Here is a 24,262-nt window from a genome sequence, read left to right on the forward strand (position 1 = left end):
ACACACTGGAATTACACAGAAAAAACAACACTATGTCATCTATGAGAGACTTATCACGCTGTGCAAATGTGCATGCTAAAACAAACAGAACTGTACTGATAAGCGAGCAACAATTACATCTGCAATGTGAACTTCAGACAGTGTGTCGCTTTGCATGCTCTCCCGGTACCTAAACAATCAACTTTTGCATGTCAATGCGGTGGTGTTTTCTTTCACAGTGTGATCAAGAGTAACAAGAATTGTAACTGCGCTGACAACTTGCATCTAGAGTGCGCGTCAAAGCTCCTGCATAATGGCGATAGCCAATAGCAGCGCACTGCAGCGGTGCCATGTCGAAATCTCACACGGAAAAGAGACAGCTTCGTTGAGCGAAACGCCTTGTCACAGAACAAGGCAACGCCGCACGTATGTTGTTTTTTTTTTTTTGAGTTGATGCTTTAAGTCCACTTTATGCACAGTAAGGCTAATCGGGACTGGACCTACAGTTTAAAGTGGGATCCGAACCACTTGTGCCTCCACCGGGTATCGAACCCGGGACCCCTTGATTACAAGGCAATGACGCTACCACTGCGCCATGGAGGAGGCCCGCCGCACATATGTGATTCGCTAGTGCTGTTCAGCCATTCAAGGTCATATGTAGGAGATTTGACGCGCACTCTAGTGTTTAACTCATTAGGATGTGCATATGTCTAAAAATTACCCAGTTGATTTTGAAATATATTTTTTGATCACTTCTCATTATCGTCTGACTTCTCCAATGAACCCTTTTCAGTGTTAGGACCTTGAATCGACTATTAGTTAGTTCCGCTCGCACGGCCTTAGAAACACTGCCAGGCTAAATATCGCAAACAATGTGGGCTCATATGTTTCAGTTTGATATTTCAATATGTTATTTTTTCTCATTTTTATTGATTGTGTGATTCAATTCAAATGTTCAAAATTAATAAAATTACATTAATCAATGAAGGTATTGCAAATTACATGCCTTAAAACAATTTAAATTTGGACTTAAGACGTAATTTTTCTTCTGGGTATTTTTTACCCAGCGCATGTCTTTACGTTATGGCAGAAAATGCTCTTGTCACCATCTTTTTTTTCTAATTTGTTCTCAACTTTATCTTTCCATAATGAAACAAAAATGTTCAAACTTAATAAAATTAGGTTAATCATTGAAGATATTATTATTTACGTGCTTTGAAACCATTAAAATTTGGACTTAAGAAGCAATTTTCTTCTGGGTATTTTTACCCAGCATGCATCCTCCTGGGTTAACAATGGAAAGAAAACAACTTGTAAACAATCAATCAAACTTTCATCAAAAGATATGAGGAATGTGTGAATGCAGTTGGCCACCACTTTGAACAACTCTCATAACAAGTTAGTACTTGTAATACCACATAAACATAATTCTCTGCATGCTAAAGATATGTGCGTAAAATTAAGCGGGACGATACAGACCAAAAATGCCAGCATCTGCTCCATGCCTCGCCATCTGCAGTCATGCACTGTTTTGACCTGAGCCAAACTGAACACACTGCATTTAGTTTTCACTTTTTATACTAGGTTTTAGAAGGAATATCAAAGTAAAAGTTGTAGTTCAGCTGTACTGATTAATAACCAAAGTAGGTTTGCAACATGATCATAATTGTCAGAAAGGTTGTGAAGAAAATGTTATTGTATATCTATTCAGGTTCCTACACACCTGGAGAACCTAGAAATGTCAGGAAATTTAAAAAGAAAAAACCTGATGGAAATATCAGGGAAAATCATCTAATTGACCAATGAGTATCCACCTGAAAGACTAAAGTGCTACCTTGAAGATATAGACTTGACAGATATGTTTAATTTGCATTGCAGATTAGTTGATGATGTCTCCATTTGTAAACTTCTGTTTGCCAAAACTGTGCAAATATGTGTTCTATATATGATGTGTTTTAGATTTTGTTTTATACAGTTTGAAAATTACTTAACTACCACAGAAAGCTGTGACCTTAGTCCTTAATTATATGTACAGATATGTATTTTTATTCTTATGGGTCAATCCATGCAAAACAGTCCAAAGAATCAATAATTGGTGCTTGACCATTTTTATAAATTTTCATTTTTTGTTGGTGTAACCCCTATACAAGGGTAATTCAAAACAGGCATTATTTTTCTAAAACTTGACTACTACTTCTTCTCTTCCATTCCCTTATGCCGTTAAGCGTCGGGTACCTCGTTCTGTCCATCTCATCCACTCCGTCCGGTCTCGACTCATTCTTCTCATTTCGTTCTTAGTTTTTCCATATTTTAATCCTATCTTTTCTATTATGTCTTCCCATGTATTTCTTGGCCTGCCTCTTCCTACTCTACCCTCAACCCTCATCTCCATCACTTGCTTGGCTTTCCTATCTTCATTCATTCTATTTACATGTCCATACCACTTCAGCTGACGTTCCTCTACTACTTCAGTCATTGTCTTCTTTTGTTTTACCTCTTCTCTTATTCTTTCATTTCTTATTCTGTCTCTTCAAGTTTTCCCCACTGTTCTTCTAAGATATTTCATCTCTATTGCTTGAAATTTACTTAGATGTTTATCTTGGAGTGCTAAGCTTTCTGTGCCATAGCCCATGATGGGAACTACAATTGAGTTGTAGAGTTGCATTTTTGTTTCTATACTGATCTCTCTTTTTCCCACTAAAGTATTACTCATTTGATAATATGCTGATGCTGCCTTCTTTGTCCTATTCATTATCTCTTGATCAATTTTCCCACTGCTACTTATGATAGTTCCTAAGTATTCATATGTTTCTACTTTCTCTAGTTGTTTCCCTTCACATATTATATTCAGGGCTTCATTTTCCTTGTCCTCTTTAGTCACCCGCATGATCTTACTCTTTTCTATATTAATCTTCATGCCTTTCCTTTTAAGTTCTTCATACCATTCTTCCACTGCTTGCTGAAGTCTCTCAGGTGTATCTGATATCAGTACGATATCATCGGCATATAATAGTGCTTGGATATATACTGGCCTTAATCTCCAAATACCTATCTTCGTTCTGTGTGTTCGTTGTTTGCATATTTTAGCAATTTCGTCTAAAAAGACATTAAATAGGATTGGACTGAGGCTGTCTCCTTGTTTTATGCCTTTCTCAATGTCAAATTCACCTGAGTGTTCGCCATCTACTCTAATTGTTCCTACAGGATTATTATATACAATTTTTATTGCATTCAATAATCTTACTGGTACTTTCTTTGCCTCCAATGCTTCCCATACATATTGCCTAGGTACTGAATCAAAAGCAGCTTTTAGGTCTATAAAAGCTAGATATGTGTCCTTGTTCTTGGCAATTCTTTTTTCCATAATCGTTCTTATAGTATATATATGATCTTGTGTTTGCCTTTTAGGGTGGAATGCTGCCTGCTCCTCCTCCATATCTTCCTCCACCACTTTTCTGAGACGTCTTTCTAGTATCCTTGTGTATAATTTATAAGCGACTGATGAGAGGCATATTGCTCTGTAGTTATTACAGTCATAGCTACTGCCTTTCTTATGTAGTGGGATAATGATATTTTTCCTCCATTCATTTGGTATTTTGTTTTCCTTCCATATTCTTTGAAACATCTTGGTTAAATTCTTAACTACTTCCATACCTCCATATTTTATTAATTCTGGATTTATTCCATCTGATCCTGCTGCTCTTCCTGTCTTCATCAGTTCTATTGCTATTTGTATTTCATCTTCCTTTATTCCCCTTCTATATCTGAGTCTTGTACCTCAATGTATGGTCCATATATCACCCCTACCTCCTCTGGGTTATTATTTTCTTTCTGGAATTTTTCACCATAGTGTTTCCGCCATACATCCAACACATCCTTTTTTTCTGTGATCAATTTATCTCCATCTTTAATGGTTCTTATTGTTTTTCCATATTTTCCTCTCAAGTTCTTTACAACTTTCCAAAATTGCCTTGTATTCTTTTCTCTAGCTTTTTCTTCAACCATATTTCCAAATTTTTCCCAGGATGTAATTTTAGCTTCCTTCACTATTTCCTTGACTTCATTTCTTTTTTCAATGTATTTCCTTCTATGTTCTTCTGTCTGAGACATAATATATTTTTTCCATGCTTCCTTTTTGTTTTTTACTTTTTGTTTCACTTCTTCATTCCACCATTCTTTTTTCTTGTATCTACTATTTTCTTTCCGCATACTTCTTCTGCAGCTTTTATGAGTGCCTTTTTAATTCTCTTCCATATTTCTTCTATCTCTAGTTGTTCTACATCTGGTCCTTCTGTCAGTCTGGTTGTTACCTGTTCTTTATACTCTTCCTTCTTCTCTGTTTTCTGTAACTCATTTATCTTAATTGTTTGGTATTTTTCATTCTGGGCTTTGGTGGTCTCGTGAAGCGTGTGTCCACTATTAGTAATCTATGGTCTGTACCCAGTTCAGCACCTCTTATAACTTTAACATCCATTATGTTTCTCCTAATACTACTGGTATATATTATGTAGTCTATTATGCTTTTAGCATTTCTTCCTTCAGCCTGGAAGGTTATTTTATGTGCCTCCTTATGTGGGAAGAAGGAGTTTCCAAGAAGCAACTGATTTTCTACACAAAACTCCAGTAATCTCTTGCCATACTCATTGAATGTCTTTTCTCCCCCGTAGCTTCCCATACTACCATGGGCTACCTTCTTATCTTTATCTGTTCTTGCATTTAAGTCTCCCACTATCATTACATACCGTCCCTCCATTACTTCTTTATCTACTGTCCTCTGGAGTTGTACATAGAATTCTTCCTTATCAAGCACAGAGGCATCTTCTGTTGGTGCATATACTTGGATATATGATTTTATATTCTATATCAAATTTAACTACAATTATTCTTGAGTTAACTGGTTCCCAGCCACTCTTCTGCCCTGTCCAACACCTGAATATCTCAAGGTATATCCCTCCTCAAGCCTTTGTATTCCATTTCCTTTCTTTCTTACTTCACTAATTCCCATTACGTCTATCTTACGTATCTTCATTTCCTGTACTAATTCAACTTCTTTTCCTAATATAGTTTTAATGTTCCATGTTCCCATTCTCATTTTCCTTTTCCAGTCCGGTCGTTGTTGTGTTGATCTGTCCATTCCGAGGCTCCTGTTTTTTCTCTGAATCCGTTAATACCCTTGTGTGGGGGATTGGCCCAACGCAGGGTGGATTTATTTAGGGTTTACTCCCCTAGGGCAGTTGGCTTTACCATGCCTTTTGAGTCTGCCCCACCCTTGGTTTTCTGTCAGAGTATCCTTCCCTTAGCCTTTGGAGATCCCTCCCCTCCCTGCAAGGCAGCAGGGGCAGTGCTTATTTAATGGTGGCACTTCCTCGCCATGTCACAGTGCTGTCAATGGGCTTTTCTGGGTGTTAATGAGGATGGTCCTGCCACAAACCAAGCCCCCAGACCCTGTTAGCACTGCCGCCTCGGTCTGGGACTGCTTATTTGGCATTGCCTTATTCGCAGCTAACCACCATATCTGATGGCCGTTCGCTATCCGCCACCTGCGACCCGCCCGGTTGCTGAGGCTCGCCCCTCCCATAGGAGGCCGGGCTAAAACTTCACTTTATTTTAAAATGGTGGCATATTTGTTTCATGACTTGCGGAATTTTTGGCCTTTGCAGGCAGTTGCGAACATTATGATAACTGAGCTAAGAAAAATGATAGAAAGCTGTGGTAAATAACATTGTTTTCAGTACATTTCAAGCTACATTTTATGTTCTGTACCTTCTTTCACCATCTCCAATGCAAATGGCTGAAATGTAAGGCTAAAACTGATATTCAGTTTTGAAGAAAAATCTAAGTTTAGGATTTTTTTAGTATGGAATTAATGTAATATCTCAGCTATAATTTTTTCAGACGAACCATCACTACCAAAGTGTCAGCTGAAAATATTTGAGCTCTGTTACTGGTTTCGTCTTGTGAGTTACAGCTCTTTTTATAAATGCTCGTTTTTAATTTATTTATTTTTTTCAAAATTTTGGTCCCTGATCGGGACCTAACAAAAATTTGATATTTTCAGCATACCTGTTACAAATTTTCCAGATTGATATTCCATGGATAACAAAGATACAACATGGGTAAGTTGGGCAAGAACAGGCAAGTTCACGTTATTAGTTACAAATAAATTTAATGAACTTTAATGAATGAATCTCATTCATAGGATGCAATTAACTAATACAATAATTTTATTTGTACAATAGTTCATTAAAAGTAAATATTTATGTGTAACTAATAACGTAAATTTGCTTGTTTTTGCCCATCTTCATACATTATATCTTGACCTGCTCTTTTCAAAGGCATGAAGGAGAAATTGAAACAGTGAGGAAAGGGGGAGGGGGACAAAAGTCAGTAAAGGATAAGCATTGCTGGAGATCAAAATCTTTTGACCAACTTAATATTTTTTGCAACATTTCACAGTGAAGTAAGAAGTCTGGAGGGTCGGAGGTAGAAACCACAAATTTCCTTATTTCTATCAACATTGATGTCTCCATTTGTATATTATACACACAGTAACTCACAATCAGCTTATTAAGGCCATTTTGTGAACAATGCTTACACGCAGATTCTGTCTTGTATCCAAACAATGTTTTGTTTTGTTTTGTTTTGTTTTGATGGCTTTTACATTTTCTCTGGTGTTATTGCTATTACAATAGAAATGGAAATGCCTATGTTGGGAACAAGTTTTTGCTGTTAGTTGACTTATTTGACTTCTCATTTCCTGCATAATGTTCAACTTCTTGGTTTGAGATGGTGTTTTAAGTCAACTTTATGCGCAGTAAGGCTAATCGGGACTGGACCTACAGTTTAAAGTGGGATCCGAACCACTTGTGCCTCCACCGGGTATCGAACCCGGGACCCCTCGATTACAAGGCAATGACGCTACCACTGCGCCATGAGGGAGGCCCTGTTCAACTTCTTGTAGACCTTGCCCTCTTTTTCCAGAGTTATATGGGATAACTGTAAACACTTCATGATAAATACTGCTTGGTGTTCAAATGCATGAAACCAGAAAGTATAAAAATTGTGCAGTAATTTGCATGAACACTTACTAGAATTTTACATGACTTGTCAGAAAGTGATTTAATAAAACCATGATATAGTCCTCATAAAGAAAATGTAGTGTTTTTGAAGCATTGGTAAGAAGTCACTCTTTTCTTCGAGTCTGTGCCTTATTTTTGAGTTATTTCATTCTTGAATATTGGACCAATGAGTTATTCATCACATTTTACAATTATGTAAATAGTTAAAGAAATATAACAGATAGTTAAAGAAATATAACTGAGATAGTTAAAGAAATATAACTGAAATTAGAAATTTCTTTCAGGATTAGTGTTAATGCATCCCTCCTTTACACGGCCAAGCATTGCATGTGAGCAACCTGTGCCAACTGATATACTTCATTTGGAAAATGTGCCTGAATTTGATAAAATCAGAGAGGCAATTCTGCACAATACCAGTGGGGAAGTATCAAGAAGACTACACACTAATAGAAGTCATACCAGGAATCTGACGGTATGTGTGTGTGTGTTTTAATATTATCTACCTTGAATTACAGTCTATAATCCTTAAAATTTTATTCTCTCCTTTTTTTGGGGTGGGGGGGGGGGTTATCTGCCTCTCCTGTCAGGCATGGAATGAAGAAACAAAAGGAATGTGTATTGACAGAGCTTGGAAGATTCTCACCAAGTGTAAGTAAGTTATACATTCTGAAACAAATTACTCGTAACTTTCTGAATGCTTCATTGGGCTTCGAGCTGAAGTTTTGTGGTTCTGGAACTTCAAAGCTATAATCTTCTATTATGGTACTGTTATTTTCATTAGCCAATTCACTACAGATTGCTCAATCAATACTTCCAAGTGGTACAATTTCAGTACACTTATATACATGCATGCAAGTTACACTATGAACAGTCTGGATTGATACTTTGTAAGGATGTTACTTCTGATCAAACCAGGGAGTCATGATGTAATGAGATGAAGCAGTATTGCAATTTTTGTTTCCGTTTTGGTACTACCAGAAACAGAGTACCATTTTTGTGAACAGACACATTACCTCATGGGTATCAAACATTACATTACAGGTGAGTAAAAGAGTACCAAGCCATAACTAATCTGTAAAGGAGTATGTCATTCCATGACACTTTAACATTACACCCTTTGCCAATAACCAGTAATGTTACAGAGTAAGAAATTGTCCGCCACCTATAGAGATGTAATGGTATTCATATTTGTGGAAATGAAAGGTGTGGTTTATAATAATTAACAATATTGTGTATGGAACGGTTTATAATAATTAGCGATATTGTGTATGGAAACTGATAGTAATGTTACAGTTAACCAGTAACTCCATTTAGGTCACGACAATAAAAACATTTTGCTCCTGGCTTCCAAGCAATAATGTTACTGATAGCTGACATTCCGTTATGCAGCACCATTTTTGATGTGTTCAGGGAAGAATAACATAGGGTGTGTTGTATACTTGTGTTTGTTACTTTGGTAACATTACATTTCTTTTCTTCCACAAAAGCTTGTTTCATAAAATGGATGAAATGAAAAATACCATTTTCAAAGTTTTGTATGAAGAAGTGACAATTGTGATCGGCAGCATATTAACATTACAGTATTGAAATCCATTACATGACAATACATATTTAATCGTTAATCTTGAAGAGATAACAGCCCTCCAGAAATGCCATTTGAACACTTGTAACCTCAACAAAACATGCTCCCCATTGGCCTGTTTAGTTTTTTCAAATATTTGCATAGCATTTTCTCTGAGTTTCACACAAAATGAAATTTTGCAACTTCTACCAACAGTCAATGAGATGTTGATCTAGCTTTCCCTTGACAGGTGAGCCTGCAGCATTGTCAGTGTTGCCAGTCTCATTACTTTATTGACAGACCTTGTGTACTGCATTGCACTTTGTTATGTTCCTTGTAACAGTAGTATGTACTATATTGCATTTCATTATGTTATGTTACATTATGTTCATTCCATTCCGTTCTTTTATAATGTTAACATCTACCATAATACATTTTGTTACTTTTCCTTGTAACATCAGTCTATGACATATATATTGTACTAGCTGATTGCCCAGCATTGCCCGGGTATTTATTTATCCCAATCATCTATTAGACAGGAAAATAATGAATTCTAACTATAGTGTAAAATGAACTTGGAGTTGAACAGCATTGGGAGTGTCACTATTCATCTTAGCGACCCCAAAAACTATGAATTCCACACTAATATCGGTCGTTTTAGCTTATTTTTACATGTCACCCCCTTCCCACCCCCCTCTCCTAGGGGTGCCAGAGGTATCTTGAAGTTGACCGGCATTAGGAGTGTCACTATTCATCTTAGCGACCCCGAAAACTATGGGTTCCACACTAATATTGGTCGTTTTCAATTATTTTTACATGCCACCCCCTTCCCACCCCCCTCCCCTCCAGGGGTATCTTACCCTCACAGTATTTCTTTCCACATTGTAAGTGATACGTGTACCAAGTTTGGTTGAAATTGCTCCAGGCATTCGAGAGTTATGCCAGAAGAGTGGTTAGCACATCGCACAGCGATGCCAAGGGTCCCGGGTTCGAATCCCGCTCGGGCTTGTTTGTTTGTGAATGTCAATTCATCAATTTCATCACTGATCCTAATCTTCGCAAATTAGCCAAGAGGCACAAAACGCAAAGTAAAATAAACTAAATCAATCAAATCAAATCAAACATACATCCATTTTTATATATATAAATATACAGGGTGACCTGTAATTAGATGTATTCCCTGCAAGGGGTTAAAGTAGAGGCAATTTGCAATAAATTTGACCATATGTTACCCTGTCCGAAAATTAGTAGTTTTCAAGATAATCCAATTTCTATTGTTTTTTTTTAAATGACAATTTTCCACATAAAAATGCGAATTGAGAAAAACAGCTCATTATATGGCACATATTTCAGCATTTTCTGATAGCTAACAAATAAGTGGTTTGTTGAAAAAAAGTTTGTCCCAAATAACAATCACATGTAAGTAACGGGTGGATCTAAACTTACAAGTGGTGATAAAAAAATCCAATCTTAGTTTACTTGGCAACATATTAGTAACAAAAATGGTATGACATGAAGCGTACAAATTACTTAAATTACTTCCTTGTGTCATTAGCTATCCAAAAAGGTACAAATGTTGCTAACATTCACATTTGTGTACAAGAAATAATACTTCATTCATCTTCATGTGAATGGAATCAATGAACAATACAATTAATGAACATTACACGTCTTGCTCAAAGTGGGCACCTCCGTTACGAATGCAGGCACACAGGTTTTTATGGACATTTGTTCTCTTAACTCATGATGTGATGGTGTCCTTGATGTGTTGACCAGCTGTTAAGATCCTCTCCCTGAGCTCTTCTTGCGAGTTTACCGGTGTCTTGTAAACTAAGTCTTTTATGTGGCTCCAAATGTAGAAGTCACAAGGCGTCATATCGGGATCGAGCCGGCCAGGGAATCGGGCCACCTCGGCCAATCCATTTCCTTGGGAAATTTTCATCCAGCGACTGTCACATGCCCAGGCAAAAGTATGGATGGGCGTCATCAACAATCATTTGATCGAGCCATTTTTCCTGCCCCAAATCTTAAATGGTTTCACTTATGAACATTTTTTTGAGGAATGGGATGGTAATGTTGTTGGAGGATGTGCCTCTAGCTACAAGACGTGACATGATTTACCAGCATGATGGCTGCCCAGCTCGATCCCCCGATCGATTTGACGCTCTGATACTTCTACATTTGGAGCCACATCAAAGACTTAGTTTACAAGACACCGGTAAACTCGCAAGAAGAGCTCAGGGAGAGGATCTTAACAGCTGGTCAACACATCAAGGACACCATCACATCACGAGTTAAGAGAACAAATGTCCGTAAAAACCTGCGTGCCTGCATTCGTAACGGAGGTGCCCACTTTGAGCAAGACGTGTAATATTCTTTAATTGTATTGTTCATTGATTCCATTCACATGAAGATGAATGAAGTATTGTTTCTTGTACACAAATGTGAATGTTAGCAACATTTGTACCTTGTTGGATAGCTGATGACACAAGGAAGTAATTTAAGTAATTTGTACGCTTCGTGTCATACCATTTTTGTTATTAATATGTTGCCAAGTAAACTAAGATTGGATTTTTTTATCACCACTTGTAAGTTTAGATCCACCCGTTACTTACATGTGATTGTTATTTGGGACAAACCTTTTTTCAACGAACCACTTATTTGTTAGCTATCAGAAAATGCTGAAATATGTGCCATAGAATGAGCTGTTTTTTCTCAATTCATATTTTTATGTGGAAAATTGTCATTTAAAAAGAAACAATAGAAATTTGATTATCTCGAAAACTACTAATTTTCGGATGGGGTATCATATGGTCAAATTTATTGCAGAATGCCTCTACTTTAACCCCTTGCAGGGAATACATCTAATTACTGGTCACCCTGTATATAATAATAAGATAAGATTTCATTACATTACACAATACCATCCTTTGAAACATACATTTTCCTCCTACAAATGGAACGTACCATGTAATGCAACGTTTACGTTATGACTCCCTTTTTGTAAGGAGTGCATTTCATTGGCAGATTTTAAGTGAATCACCTGCATATTTTTTTTTTCTGTTGAGGAGATACAGTTTCAAGTGTACTTTATTAATACCTTTAATGTTTTCTATCTTGTAGGTGACATATACTTGGCAGCATATAAGTGATGCACCTTACATAGTTTGCATAGTGTATGTTCAGAAAGATAAACCTTTCAGAGTTTTGAACAATACCAACAAACACCAACCTATAGACACTGTTTATCATCGGCTTGATCTTCGGGTGGGAACAGAAACAGGAGCATCAAGAATTTCTCTTTGTAGGCATTTCAGGCAAATGGCAACATTAGGTAAGCAATTTTTAAAAATGTCTCACTGTGATAATGGAATCTTTTCCACTACATAGCAAAAACTGCAATACATCTTATTTGCCACTTATCTGAAGAGAAGTTTAGCAACTTAGGTTTACCCGATGATCTTAACTCCAAAAATGCTGTTTTCAGTTTTGTTTGAATAAATCCCCCTCGAGAGCTCTATTTGGAGTCAGATAAACATATCTCCACTTCTAATTCTTGGCAGTAAGGTGGAGTTACATATCTCCAAGTTACCAACTCTTGTTAAGAGTCAGACATATTCCTAAGAATACATTATTTCCTTTCTCGTGTAAATTTGATAAATTTGGAGTTACGTCCCTCTGGTTCTGCTTCATGTGATATACCCAAAACTTCAAATTATATCCAGTTCTGAAATTTCATTGGGTTAAAATGTTGAAACTGCTAGTGAAAAATTACTCTGTAACAGATTTCCTGCAAATAATGTGTTGCTGTGTGGGAACCAGAGGGATGGACGTAACTCCAATTTATTTACAGGAGAGAGGAAATAATGTAGCCTTACAAATATATCTGACTAAAAAAAATCAGTAAATTAGAGATACATGACTACTGCTAATGAGAAGAGATGGAGACAAGTCAATCTAACACCACATAGAGCTCTTAAGAGGAGATATGTTAAACAAACTGAAGACTGAAGATATTAGCATAATTTATACATGATGTACCTTGGATAGTGTGCTGTTGATTGTAATCAGAGTATGTGTTGAAAATGTCTGCCGTTTTCAAGGAGGCACTCCTCCAACCATGTTTGCATATTCACCTTGACTTGCTGCAGTGTTTCTCTTGCGATGTTTCTGATTTCAGCCGAAATGTTGTCCTTTAAAACTCGTAACATATGTGATTTGTTTGCATACACCCTGTCCTTCAGTAAACCCCACAAGAAAAAATCCGGGCTGGTGGGGTCATGGTGGTCTGATGCCTGGACACTGCCAACACATTCGCACGTGCACCACTATGGGTCCTTTAACTTTTCATCATATGTGCTGCCACTTGTCAGATCATCTGCACACCATTCGACTCAGCAAAGCCCACAGATTATTATGTCATACGCGTAATTGTGAGATGTTATATGCATCACCTGCAGCATTATTAACAAATTCATCAGGCTGCTTCTATAAGAATCACCCTGTACATTATTCTAACTTATTACTTATATTTTTCAATATATTTTTCTAAAATTTAATACAGGAAAATTTGCTAATGAAAGAATTAAGAAAGATACCAAATTAAACTGTCAAATAGATTCGATATTTTGCAGGATTTAAATGACGATGGAAATATAAATGAAACTGACGTAAATAAGAATTGGGAGCATATACGTAATGCAATAGAATCTGCAGCTGAGGAAAGTATAGGATACCATAAAACAAGAAAAAGTAAGCTGTGATTTGATAATGAATGTCATAATATAATAGAAATAAGAAATCAAGCTAGACTTAGGTGGTTAAATAACTCTTATGATACAAATTTAAAGAATCATAATAGAATAAAGCAAGAAGTTAACCGCATGTTCAGAAGAACCAAAGAGATTACTTGAAAAGCAAAATTAACGAAATTGAAACAAATAGCAAAAATAAAAGTATCAAGAGATACATATAAAGGGGTAAATAAATTTAGAAAGGGATGGCAACCTAAAGTAAACGTGACAAAAAATCAAAACAGTGAATTTCTGGCTGATCCAAGTGATATTTTAAATAGATGGAAGAACTAATTTAATGACCTTTTAAATGTTCATGTAGAAGATAAATCAGAAGTAAATGAAGTACACACAACAGAACCTTTAGTTCCAGAACCTAACTTGACTGAAGTTAAAGATGCTATTAAAAGGCTAAAGAATATCAAAGGACATGGCATTAATTTAAAACCAGCTGAGTTAATTAAATATGGTGGGAATTCGTTAATATGTCAAATTCATAAATTAATTTGTTTAATATGGAATAAAGAAGAAATCCCTCAACAGTGAAAAGAATCCATCATTGTTCCTGTGTTTAAGAAATGTGATAAGATGAACTGCAATGATTACTATGGAATTTCTCTCCTCTCAACATCATATAAAATATTATCTAACATTCATTTAACAAGACTCACCCTATATTCTAATGAAATTACAGGTGTTTATCAATGTGGATTTAAATGTAACAGTTCAACTATAGATCACATTTTTTTACATCAGACAGATACTTGAGAAAAGGTAGGAATATAATCAAGATGTCCATAAGCTATTCATTGATTTTAAAATTGCATATGATTCGGTCAAAGAGAAAAATTATATAATATTTTAGTCGAGTTTGGAATACCTAAGAAGCTTGCTAATATGATAAAAGTATGCAACAGTGAAACAGAAAGTAAAATTCATATGGGTATTAATGTGTCTGACAAATTTACAATTCATGATGGGTTAAAACAAGGAGATGCATTATCTCCATTACTCTTTAATTTTGCCTTAGAATATGCTCTTAGGAAGGTAAGAAAATTATGATGGACTAATATTAAATGGTGGGACTAAGTTGTTAGCATATGGAGATGATGTAGACTTACTAGGTGTAATGTTCTACTTGGTCTAGTCTTTTTAAAGGATAGCGTGGATCAGGCTGTGGATGGAAGACACAAGAAAATAAGTAGAGCATACAAGTGTTTCTAATATTTGAAGTGTATGACACGTTGTTCATGTTGATTCAGTGTCCATCAAGAACCTCCATAACAATTGGGTAAATGCATGTACAGTAGTAATAATAATCAGGTATTTGTATGTCACTGTAATTCAAGAACAATCAATAAGCACACACTTAATATAGTAAGACAACAATCAACTACGCTGCAATTACCAAACACGTTACCTTACCTTTACGTGTTGTATCTTAACGTCTACAAGGCATTTTCTATCTTTCTTGGGTTAATTATAGAGCAACATGCAATTTTAATTAACCATGGTTTATTCAACAACATTATACATATACAGTAATAGTTCTTATCAACTCTGTAGGTCAATTTGATTTATTTAGAAAAGTTATCTTTATTAATAAATTATCTTTGGTTCCAGTAACAAGTCATGAATAATTGCTCGTTCATATGTATATATGTATACAACCGATCACCAACTTGAATTTAAATTATTAATACAAAAAGTGTTTCTTCCAGCAAAATCTCAAGAATTTTAACAACTAAGTTGCTAAATATTCATCTCACCATTTATTATGTTTTAACTATGTGTTTCTTCACAGTTGAACAATGCACATATATGCATATTAATATAAAAATTTATATTTCCTTGAACATTACTCTCTCAGCAAAGGACCGCAGTTGCTCTCTTATGGAGGGTAAGATAAAGCTTTATAAGCAAAGGTACAGACGGGAATGTGAAATTTCTGTAGCATGCACCGTTTCAAGGGTTCTGCATTTTAACAATGTCAGAAGGAAATGCTTAATCATTTGATCACGACGTTGGGCAAGTTAATGTCTTTGTATTTCTTTTGTATCATTCAGAATTTTAACTACACATGTGGCTAATGTCGACGTTGTATGCATGCAATTTAATTTAGTTTACAACGTGTCAAAACGACATTTGTTTCTGATGCACAATTAATTAGTTTTAACATTTGGAAGCTTCAGTTATGAAAATAGCACCACAATTACGAATGACGAAAGTTGTGTGACATTATTAGTAGAGGAAATAAACTGTTTCACCCGGAAATAATTGCAACACAAATGTTTTTTTTTGTTTTTGTTTTTTTTGCCAGATTGTGCGGAATGGTATTGTGAATAAGATATTAAAAATCCGCCATCCAAATGTTTGGGGAAAATCCGCCATCTTCGAAAATGGCGGCAAAAATTCAACTTGAAAATTAAAAAAAAATAATATCTCGAAAACGGTGCATTGTACACAAAAAGTGAAGATAACCAAAATGAAAGAACAGAAAATTTTCTAAATTATGGTTTTTGTTTGATAGAGCTACCATAAATATTAATTGAATTAGAAAGATTCAAATATTTTTTATATTTCTTTTTTAATTAGTGCAAAAGTTGGTTTCTGACACAAAGAACAGCAAATATGTAAGAAACTAAGTATTTTACGTCCTAAAGTCACTGAACCAAATACATAGCTTATGATTTCCTCTAGAGATTGGTTTTTGTTTCATGCCTTTAGAGTCAGGGGTTGAGGAAATATGTAGTTTAATGCAGAGTCATGCGTTTCCCTAAATTTACGTGTTCTATTTCCTATGCTATTGGTTGATTGATTGATTGATTTCATTTTTTTACTTCACTTTTGTGCCACTTTTGGCTAATTTGCGAAGATGGGAATGAGTGATGATGTGATGAAATTGATGAATGGACACTCACAAACATCCATGCCCAGGCCGGGATTCCAATCAGAGACCCCTGGCATTGTAGCGTGATTATGATATTGGTGAGAACGTAATGCATTGTTTTATGCAGTGTTTCGTTCACATGGCGTTTGTTATTTACATGTTGTTCTTGTTGTTTAAAAATGTATGCACACAGTGGCGGCGATTAGGTGTGTTAACTGTGCAGGGGTGGAGGAAAGGATAGTTTACTTTCTACTGACTGCAATTAGAGAGAAGCGTATTGAAAATGGAATTCAGGCAGATGTTTTTGGGTCAAATCCACTGGTAGACAAGGCTTAGCATTAAGAGACCATAGTGCGGGGACAAGTGTGTATGGGGGGAGACTGCTCCCCATCCCTAATCGCCGCCACTGTCAATATATTGAACCAATATGATATGGTTCTAAACCGGTCACTTTGCTTAGAGTCCATTGCAGAATTTTTCGTAGATACATACCTGGTGCTAACATGTTAAATTGTATCATTTCCTCTACATACAGACGTGCACTTGTAGCACAGGTGTTGCCCCCTGATGTAGCAAAAGGAGAACATTTGCATAACTGATTGAAGATTTGAACCCCACTTCCCAATACGCTCAGCTTTGATGAAATTCCAACGAATATCGAGCATCCTAATGTATTGCAGCCACACAGCAGCAATGCCCTGTTAGCTTTCAGAGTTGAACCAAATGTAGGTAAAGATTTTTTAGCACCTCAGAGCTTGAACTTACTTGTCTACTTCTGAATTGAGCTGGCCAACGATTTATTGAACATATCTCTGAAATATGTTTATTTGCAATGCACTTTGCTTTTTTAAGTAGCTTGAAGAGTGCTCCATAAACTATGAAATGAGCCCTTGTTCCTCCACTTATCACGTAAAAGAACTTAATACTACCTCCACATAGTATTTCTGGCTTCCGACAATCTGCACGTAAACCAAGTGCTAGACTTGCACCAAGACATCTCCCCCCATTCACGACCTACGAAGTACTGCTGCTTCGTATCGTGTGACGTACACCAAGCACTGTGTATATAAAGCGGTGGGTCGTGAATATAGTCTGATTTCTGAGCATGCGATTCCAACAAGGAAAGAAGTGCAGCAGGTGCTGCCTACTGTCGTTTATTTACACAACTACATCAGAATAAGTGAACAAGGACGCAAGGCATTGCGAGGCAGAGTAATCCGACTTGTGGCAATTTATGACAGTGGATATTATTTTTAAATGTTATAAAGGCGTGATAATTGCCACATAGGGGATGATGTAAATACAATTAAGGGGATGATGTAAATACAATTAAGAATAATGCTAAAATATTTTTAAAAGCCGCTATAGAGATAGGTTTGGAAGTTAGCAAAGAGAAAACTAAATATATGCTTACAGGCCGAAACCAAGTGTTAGGTAATAATCAAAATCTAATTACTGATATATTAAGTATTTAAAAAATATTTAAAAATACCAAAATATAGTTTACTTACGGTTTGTGAGTATGTACAGATACCAAACTACGTTTCGGGAGTCAACTGCTCCCTTCCTCAGGTTATCTCCTTGGCTAGTGAAATTGCTTCATAGCTGCATCAAAAAGAAGTAAAACAAGGAGTAAAGTGATAGGTGTTACTAGGGTAAAAAAGGTTTCCTAACAACTTGCCCATTCCTGATAAAACTCCCATACCCACATTCCTTTCTTTATAAAGCTACCAAAAGCTGATAACAACTCATTTGAACCAGTTTCCAAATTCAAGTAGTTAGTACTAACAAACAAATATAATATTAAGGACCATGTGCAGCTTTTTGACTGTGTCCCACTCGTTAACAGTGGTGATTCTCTCCACATGGTCAAAAAAATTGCATTACATCCTAACCCATTGTACCATTAAACTGGAGTCCTTCCAGCATGAAGGGGTTTACAAAACCAGCTAAGGTCATCTTGTGGGTCGGGGTCGAACCAAGGTACTGATGGGTAGTGTTCATCCGCAACTACGCATAATCACTGGGCTACGGGTTGGCGTAGATGCTTCAATAGGCACCGTGTCATCAAAACTGACACCTACCACATGTTCCGCTAAAATAGTAATGTATTCTAGCATCTCATCTAGTTCATCCGCATGGGGGGGATTACGAAAGGTTTGATTGAGAGCATCGTCTATTCCGTTAAATGGCATGAGACATACTTAAGACATGTTGAAAGCCAGTGAGGGGGGTTGAAAATCACTCAAGATTTGGCAATAAAAGTCAATGGGTAGCGGTCACAAAAAGTCCATAAGTTTTATCTCCTAAAAAGGAGTGGAAGGCTTAAAGTTCAAGGAACAAAAAGAAGAAAAGAAAATTATGCATTTCGTGGGGGGAAATGGGTGAAAAAGGCCCAGCCTCCACCACGTATAAAACCCCACACTGGGTTTTCGGAATCGAATATAGGCTGTGCCAGCCTAAAGCAACTCGCCTCTATGAGAGGTACCTTTTATATGTATGGGGACTCACCCCTGTGAAATAAGAAGAACACGAACGACATTCAATATTTAACACTTCTATTGACTGGACAGGGCGGGATCATGATAACAATAGAAAGGATGTTTGTTTACCTGTAGATTCCTGTAGAGATGATCGTCCCCTACTGATGTAGATAAGGCACAGTCCTGAAATGAAACATCTTTAGGGAGCACGACTCCCCGCTTCTAACTCTAACATAGCACAGATATTCAATCTATCACTTGGAGACAATCACTGTTTACTCTATAACTTTCGGACTACAACTGGGGCTGAGATCTGTTATCGCGATCTGTTTAAAGGGGATTCAAATTTCCGATCGTTAAAGCCATTGAGGCAGTTCCATCCTGTCGTTAAATATCCTTTTTGGTTAAAGCTGACTTTACTTTATTTCATATGATTTCCTGTCAATTCCCACTCTGGCGACTGGCCCCATGGCCAGTATAATTTTGTTTGTGTTGTCCTGTGTTTTGTCCTTATTTGTGCCGAGTGTTCTTTGCAGCCTCGGCTTTTAACTAAAGTCAGAACATTTTAATATTTTATTATTTTAATTAAGCAACGTTAGAGTTGTTATGTGTAAAGATAAGGGGCTGGACCCCGTATAGTGTGACGGGTGCAAAATAGCCTTAGTGCTGACGCACCCAAAATTTTAAAATCAAAATAAAAAATCCTGTCAATTCCCATGTCAACGGAGTTTAAATATCCACTGAAGGTCACTGGTGTAATATGCTTGTAACAAGCTACTTCCCACGCTTCAGTCGGACCCCTTGGCAAAGTGATTTGACTATTGAGCTATGACGCCAGGGGTCCCAGGTTCGAATCACGCCTTTGGCATGATACGGTATGCAGAATGCGTGAAATTGCATATCGCCAATTCCTTTGCACAGTTCCACTTATCACATAAGAGAATGTAATACTACCTCCACATAGTATTTCTGGATTCCGACGATCTGCACGTAAACCAAGTGCTAGACTTGCACCAAGACATCTCCCCCCATTCACGACCTACAAAGTACTGCTGCTTCACATCGTGTTACGTATACCAAGCACTGTGTACCTTAAGTGGTGCTAGTGTCATAGAGGCTTGAGCATTTTACATTATACTCAGTAAATCACTGTTCTACTTCACGACAAATTATGAAATAACAATAATGTATATAGTTCAAAATCACAACACTGTTCTCTGATGAGTATACTTATTATTTGCACTAAATAAATACATTAAATTATGCACCAATTACTTTGATACGAACTACATGCAAAACGTTCTTGTTATCCTCTTCACTTGTTTCTTACAACTGGTTGCAACGCTCCTGATACCGAATGGCCAGCCCGACGCGGATATCCACGACAGAGCTAGGGTGCTGGTTCCTTCGCATTTTTACATTTTGCTGATGACTGACCCTGACTTGAGGCATGGCATATATAAATTCTTCTCCCATTAATGTTAAAAGGGGAAAAAAATCTTTAAGCCCTATGTATTTTCAAAATCAATTGTGGCAAGGACATACTAAAAAAAAAACAACTAAACAAGTTAGCAAAAATAATATTTTTGGGGTGGGGTTAATTTAAAACTGGTTATTGAAACTATTCTTTCAATTTTCATTTACTTCATGGTGAAATAAATGAAAATCCGAGCACCTCTACTAGATAACATTCTATTTTCTCATCGCATTTCCGAAGAAATGGATGAGAAGCCGAAGCACTCCACCACGTAACGAACTGTGATGACCCTATCCTTTCAATTTTCATTTACTTCCTGGTGAAGTAAATGAAAATCCCAGCACCTCTACCACATAACGATCTGTGAAGTTTGTGGGATCTTACCAAGAATGTTAACCAATTAATCAATGGGTGATGTAGCTATTCATCATTCATCCTCGATGATGAGAGCATTCGTCATTAACATGACAAGTTAATGCTTGGCAGTGCGAAAGGTACAAGTAAGATTTAGGAACTTAACAACTAGAAAAGACAATGGTCACTCATTGGGTTTTATGAACCTTTGAACCTGAATCATGGCTGGGTTAGGATAATTAACTGTCTATCTGACGAATGAAGACAATTTCAAAGAATAAAAATAAACTAAGTCCTCTGTTGGCTTCGTTACAGGTTGACCAGTGCGTTGCCTCACTTTTGCACCACTCTCTCCTAAGCTCTTCTCTCTCCTCAATCCCAATCTAAAGTCTGTCCCCTCTCAGCCTGTCTCACCTCTATATCACCCAGGCCATGGAGACCTTCCTCCATGCCAAATCGTGATTTTAACTGCCACTATGCAAACCGCTGACTCCATAGACAGATGGAACTTCCTATTTCCTGAATACCTCAGGAGGTTTACATAGCACAACACTGCATTATTTACATGCCTCAGAGGTTGAGACAACTGAGATAAACAAGTGAAAGCCCTGGTCAGCATGAAGCATTCAGAGAGACTTTTAAAATAAAATATAATCTTATGGATTGATACGTTCTACCGCCGTGGAAAAAAATTTCCATTTTGAAAATTTAAAAGTCAAATCTCAAAACTTGACATGACCCAGGTTCTCCAGTTTGATATATTTTCTTAAAAAAAATAATAAAAAAAACAAGATAAAATTAATTAAATAACAACATATAGCTCTCTCTTGTTTTCCTAACCCAAAAGAAGTATTCTATTAACCAAGACCTTACAATCCATAATAATAAGTACGCATTTCAATATGATGTGTAAAATAAAAAAAATACTATTATGTATCATTACATGACTGGTGTTTACAGAAGTTCATGTCATTATATGATATAACTTTTAACATAACAAAATTTTGCGTACGTAAGCCTTTCATGTAGTATTGCTAGAGGCATGCATATTTCGTTTTTGACGAAAAAACGAAATTTGAAAAAACACATTGTAGTGTTAATTTTTCATGTTCTTGAAAGGTGTGAGATGCATTTTGTGACCATGTTTTGTCACGAAATAATGCAAAATGAACTGCAAAAAGCGAAATTAACTCTTAAACACGAAATTCAGGGTTTATTCACCGATGCGACACCTTCTGAGGTCTGAATTATCCTGAGAGTTATGCCATTCCCGGAAAATTGTTTAATTCTCCTGTTAATATTGGAGAAGCAAAAATGGACTCCTTTACACAGAAATAAACTTAATGCTCTTATAACTACATAAATGTGTTATTAGAAGTGAAATGTTAATTCTGTGGAATAAGTGTAGTTTTTAAATCAAATTTAGGATTATATTCACAATTTTAAAACCAAAATGTCTTTTGATATACCACTTTTCATCCAATTTTTCACCGCTATAACACCGATATTTCATTTTATTTACCGCTTTTGAACCCGAAATTGACTCCGTTTTTGTACCGAAATTTTGCTTTTTTATTTACCAAAAATATGTGCCTCTAAGTATTGCTCATTCCTAGTGAGTCGCGAGCGATGCCGTTTGTCTTTTGTTCATCGCCAGAATGATACCGAAGCAATCCTATTTTCTTTGGGCGTCAGCATGCAAGTGGCCACCGTGTGTTCACATGAATCAACAGTTCATCAATGTTTTCTATAGGATTGAGCCCGATTTGGACCCTTCAAAATAAGTATCGTGAACAAAGAATATTTATAAGCAAGTTCACGATGTCATGGATTCTCAAATATGTAAGTAATATCGTAAATAAGAGTATATATCGTGTATGAAAAATAGACGTAAAGTGGTGCACTGAGCCTTTGATAATCAAAACAAGTGTTCACTGTAAAATAATCACAGATTCACATATCACTGTTTGTACATGTAAAAAAAAAATGCTGGTTACACCGACATATAGTGCGTCGTGCTTATTTGTATAGCCACTTCACTGATTACAAAACGAAAGGAAAATGTTATGCACTGTTTATATTAAATCTTCCCTTCGTTGAAAGCCAAATAAGCCTCTCAAAATATTAAATAGAAACTTTCACTGGAAGGTATATATAAAAGGTAAAGTGCCCCCTTAGCTTAGCACCACGCCATGAAGGCGTATAGGGGGGGGGGGGGGATCAACGCCCCACACTTTCTTGATCCGGTCTTGAGTGGGGGTGATTTGATCAGCATCACGCCCCTGACTGCCTTTGCCCCCTAGGGTTTCCCCCAGGTACCCATGTTATTGGACGCTGGGTGGGTGCTGGGGCCGCTTCCAACGTTAGAAAAGTTCCCGGATTTGAACCGGCCAGGGATCGAACCTGGGACCTTTAGCATGGTAATCAGACGCGTTACCGACTGAGCCACCATGGTATATATGCATGTTATATATACAAAATTTCCAATCACTGATTATTTTGCTACTCATGTGTATGAATAGGATTATTCGATGCACATAATTTATTTGCACTGAATAATAAAACTGCTAAAAGTAAAAAAAAGTAAAGTGTTCCCCTGTGCATAGCACCACGCCATGAAGGCGTATAGGGGGTGTGGGGGTAACGCCCCACACTTTCTTGATCCGGTCGTGAGTGAGGGTGATGTGATCAGCATCACTCCCCTGACCGCCTTTACCCCCCAGGGTTTCCCCCAGGTATCCATGTTATTCGACGCTGGGTGGGCGCCGGGGCCGCTTTCACCGTTAGAAAAGTTCCCGGATTTGAACCGGCCGGGGATCGAACCCGGGACCTATAGCATGGTAGTCAGACGCGTTACCGACTGAGCCACCGCTACAGGCATGAAAACCAGAAAATCAGAATAACACTTGATTTTCTTTACTGCGTTGCTATATACACTGTAGCATAGTCTTGTAAACAATGTTAATATATAACTGCACAATTAAAAAAATCTTGCAAGTGTCCAAAAACTGTCTGTTCTGATTGTAAACATCAGAAATAGAATTTCACACATAAAAGAATGTCATGTGTAAAAATGTGTTCTTTTCCTGCTAACATAGCTAAAGTTTAATGTGCATAAAATATTGTCACTTAATATGTTTCATCTTGATGAAAATAAAATAACTGCTTGAATGCTCCCGTGGTAACAATTTGTAATGAACATGTACATAAAACATTGGCATAATAAAGCATATTTCCTGGAGTGTTCAAAAGTGCTGTAGAAATGCTTTGCTTATATTTGTATGTTCATTTGATTATCCGTTATAAAAAATTCTTCTTAACATTCTAGCGGGCGCGTTCATAATCGTGACACCAGCGGGCGCATGACGCATTTTTTACGTCAATTAGTATCATTCATTACGAGCAAGGATTTTTATAATATAAACGTAATTTTTTTTTGGATCTACATTTATTTTTATCATATCTGAGGTTAATATAAATGAAACATATTGAAATAAAAGTTAGAATGCTGAAAAAAAAAAAATTTAAAAAATACAGTACGTAACTTATTACATATTTATAGCGCACCACGCTTTTCATCAGCAGGTGCATGTCGTACTTTTTACGACAGATATTTCTGCTGAAAACCTAAATGTTACAAGTATAT

At 36.6% G+C, this 24,262-nt stretch overlaps 1 protein-coding gene across 2 annotated transcripts in view; it reads left to right on the forward strand.

The window, feature by feature from the left end:
* The window catches only part of LOC145984110 (VWFA and cache domain-containing protein 1), a 211,140-nt gene that overhangs the window by 105,304 nt on the left and 81,574 nt on the right, over window positions 1–24,262 (forward strand). For both annotated transcript variants that reach the window (XM_083117535.1, XM_083117536.1), the window contains exons 11-12: window positions 7,343–7,530; window positions 11,743–11,953. In XM_083117535.1, coding sequence (XP_082973661.1) covers window positions 7,343–7,530; window positions 11,743–11,953 — 399 coding nt within the window. The remainder of the gene's footprint in view (window positions 1–7,342; window positions 7,531–11,742; window positions 11,954–24,262) is intronic.

Source organism: Lepisma saccharinum, chromosome 2 (genome assembly GCF_977018435.1).
Source record: "Lepisma saccharinum chromosome 2, izLepSacc3.1, whole genome shotgun sequence".
NCBI lineage: Eukaryota > Metazoa > Arthropoda > Insecta > Zygentoma > Lepismatidae > Lepisma > Lepisma saccharinum.